Source organism: Phytophthora infestans, genomic scaffold (genome assembly GCF_000142945.1).
Source record: "Phytophthora infestans T30-4 supercont1.504 genomic scaffold, whole genome shotgun sequence".
Lineage (NCBI taxonomy): Eukaryota > Oomycota > Peronosporomycetes > Peronosporales > Peronosporaceae > Phytophthora > Phytophthora infestans.
In genome coordinates, this window is record NW_003303262.1 from 1 (window position 1) to 3,383 (window position 3,383).

The following is a 3,383-nucleotide window of genomic DNA, read 5'->3' on the forward strand; positions in this document are numbered from 1 at the left end:
AGTCTCCTCACAACTCGAGCATATCGGATCATTTTCTGAGTGAGAAAAATCAAATTTCGTCGATACAAGTACAACTTTCGTGCCCGGCATCGTCTCCATTGTGACTGAATCACAATTGCGGTATTTGTGGCAATTGTTCGGTAAAAAGCGACGCGTATTCGAGCCAAATGTCCTCGGAAAACTCGCTGGATTGTGAGCGCCGCAGCGTTCATTTCTAAGCGCATGGAAGACACGTGATTGATCGCCAATTTCTGCCTCCACACACTCTGGATCTTGATAGCTGCATTGCGATAATAGGCCATGTATTTGGTGAAATTCTGTCGACGTTTGTACTTGCGCCATTGGCCTTGAATGCTGTAGATTTTCTTGACTAGCCATCGAGATCGAGCTTGAAATTCTCGATAATTGAGGCATTTTCGATACCATTGCCAAATTTTACCTCCACATTTAAGTTTGCGTTCGTAGATAAGTTGGTGGTATCTTTGACGACCAAGATACCCACGGTACACTCGCTGAATTTCACGAGCGTTGTAATTGCGATTTTTTTGTCGAAAAATGTAGTGTGGTCGATAGAATTTTTGAATTCGTCGAGCTGCAAAATTTGCAGTAAAGCACCAAGTTCGAAATTCTCGTCGACCTCGGTTACCACGAGCATGCGCTTGTACCAACACAATCTTAGCCACACTTTCCTTAAGAGAGAGCAGGTGTAGAAAGCGACGCCAGGCCAAGAAATCTCGAACGCAGTTTTGAATTTTTCGAGCTGCTCTGGTTTCACGCAATAATCGACGATTTGCAAGAAAATGTATTGTGAAATTCTTGTTTTGCCACTTGCGGAATCGATTCTGCAAGACGACAGCAGCTTCATACTGCATCTGTAGCAGCTGAAGTAGCTCGATGTGCACTTTCGGCAATGGTTCGAGCACCATGGCCGAGTTTCCACCTCCCGTAGCAAGTGTTTTAACCAATGAAGCAGCAGTAAACGGCTTAGTAAAAGGCAGGAGGTTATCGTTACAGCACTTGACTACTTTTTGAGATAGTCGATCACAGCCTTTAAGACGCAATTCCTGGATCTGCTGACAGCCGCTACACAATACGAGAAGACCTTCGTCTGTTACGCGTGTGTTGCCACTCAAGTCGAGAATTTCCAACGGAATTTTTGTGAACGCCAGTGCCGTCAGAGTCCTATCAGTGATGCCACGCGCGTTGGCTAAGAGGAGAATTCTGAGCTGGAAACACCGTGAAGCAAGCGCTTCAGCTGCAAAATCCGTGATCTGAGCACACTATTTTAGCCCAAAAAAGATCAGTTTTAAATTTTAACACTAATTTCCGAAAAATCTTACCTTGGACAAATTGATATTTTCCAATTGCCGACAAGCAGACGCCAGTAAGGTCACTCCTGCATCACACACGTTTGTGGCGCTCAAATCGATTCGTAGCAGTGGATGCACTCTTGATACAAGATGCAGAAAACACGCTGGAGACTCTAGGTCTCGTCGCCTAGAAATGTCCAAAACTTGCAATTTCCGACACAATTTTCCGAGTAATTTAAACGTTTGTACTGTTATATTTCTCCCAGAAAGCGACATTTTCTTCAGCAACGGACATCCTTTAGCGAGTTCCATTATTCCTCGATCCGACACTTTTCGAAGCCCTTTCAGGTTGAGTTTGATCAGATTTCCACCGTATTTCCCAATTAAAACCATGGCGTCATCTCCAATATTTAAACAGTTTTTCAGATTTAGAAATGCCAAACTCGTTGGTAAAATCTCATCGTCGTCTTGATTCTTCTCTTCCTCGAGAGAAAAGAGGTTCTTGATGCCTGTATTGGTAATAAGGGGACATTCTTGCAAGTTGAGTTTGATAAACCGAGGCGAGGAGATCAAAGGAGCCATGAGTAGTAGGGCAAAATCCGATAATACTTTACATCGTGCAACGTTGAGACACTGTAAAGACGCTCCGCAGCCTTTAACGATCCAACTTATCGCCGTCTCGTCGACACAAAGTCCACTCAAGCTCAATGATGAGAGGGAGCGAAGACCCGGACTCGTCTCGAACCCAAAGAAAGCCACGTTGTCCACACCAAGACAGTCATCCACAGCGAGGTAATTTATTTTCATATCTTTCAAGGAAGAGTTGGCGAGATAGGAAATTCCAGACGAAGTTAAATGTTTGCACTGGCGAGCATCTAGTGACCGAAGATTTGCCTCAGATGATCGCTTTGTGGTTGCTAGACATTGCAAGAATGCGTCGGTGACGCCTGGACACCCTCGAATAGATAGAGAGTGAAGACGCTTGCAATCTTTCCAAACATTACAGAGAACAGCACTGGAAAAATGATAACATTCGTCAAGGTGCAATGTCTGCAGTGAGCTCAGTTGACGTCGGATGGTGTTCAAGCCTGCATCGGTCAGTGCGTGGCAACTGAGGAAGATAAAATACATTGCAATAAATTACCAAAGCAAATCTGGAAAAGTGGTTTCTAGCGTACCCAGAGACGTCGAGACTCGTCAGAGACTTGAGTTTGCTCAGATGTACAATGCCGCTGTCGGTAATAGACGTTCCTGCCAGTATAAGCGTCCGAAAAGTACCAGAACCTGTTTATAAAAATAATAAATATTGCCTTGTTGTATCTTTCAAAAGTGATTCGATCTTTACCACTTGCAGCCGGATGTGACGCAATAGCAAACAGCCATTCATTGGAGACACAGGTGAAGTTACGCAAGTCAACTTCTTGTTTCGTCTTCAAGCCTCTGGCATCCTATCGGTCCAAACTATCAAAATGTCGATCTAATTTGTCGTAATAGAAGGTCCCTTTTTCTTACCTGACAGAGCAGCTCAATTGGAGGCATCGTCAGGTTCTTTGCATCGCCTCGGCAATGAAGTGTAGCTCGTTGCATCTACCACAGTGGCACGCAAGATTAAAAAACAAAATGGTAAGAAATGATCTAGCCGTCTATTCGTCAGGCTCTGTGAAAATTTAAGCGTACGCGCTCCATGAGATTATTGGACAGCTGGCTGGCCATATTGCGCTGCTTCTCGAGCCGAAGATGCTTCGCTCTCGCCTCCAAAGCCCCATGTTCATACGCAGCGTTCATCGATGCGTTTGGTTCAATTTGTGACCCTTCAATAAAAAAAAGTATCAAATATTAAAAAAAAAAAAAAACTAAAAACAACACTTTTTCAAATGATTAACCCTTTTAAAGCGGGGTTTTATTCTGTATTATACAGAATAAAGGTTTATCTTGATTAAACTATTGACAGAAGAATGCAACAATTTATCTAATGGTAGCTGTCTCGCGAATCATGTGAGGTGGACACTGCGAAAAAGTGCAAAGACATCGTTTCTACGGACAAAAACTTCGCAATGTATCCACCATACGCTA

At 43.6% G+C, this 3,383-nt stretch overlaps 1 protein-coding gene across 1 annotated transcript; it reads right to left on the minus strand.

The window, feature by feature from the left end:
- Positions 1-49: 49 nt before the first annotated feature.
- PITG_21311 (uncharacterized protein) lies at positions 50-2,897 on the minus strand (the record flags this gene model as incomplete). Its single annotated transcript, XM_002894750.1, has 7 exons — positions 50-93; positions 153-172; positions 232-1,280; positions 1,341-2,421; positions 2,489-2,594; positions 2,656-2,758; positions 2,823-2,897. 7 exons carry the CDS (start codon positions 2,895-2,897, stop codon positions 50-52), a joined length of 2,478 nt encoding a protein of 825 aa, XP_002894796.1.
- Between the last annotated feature and the right edge of the window lie 486 nt (positions 2,898-3,383).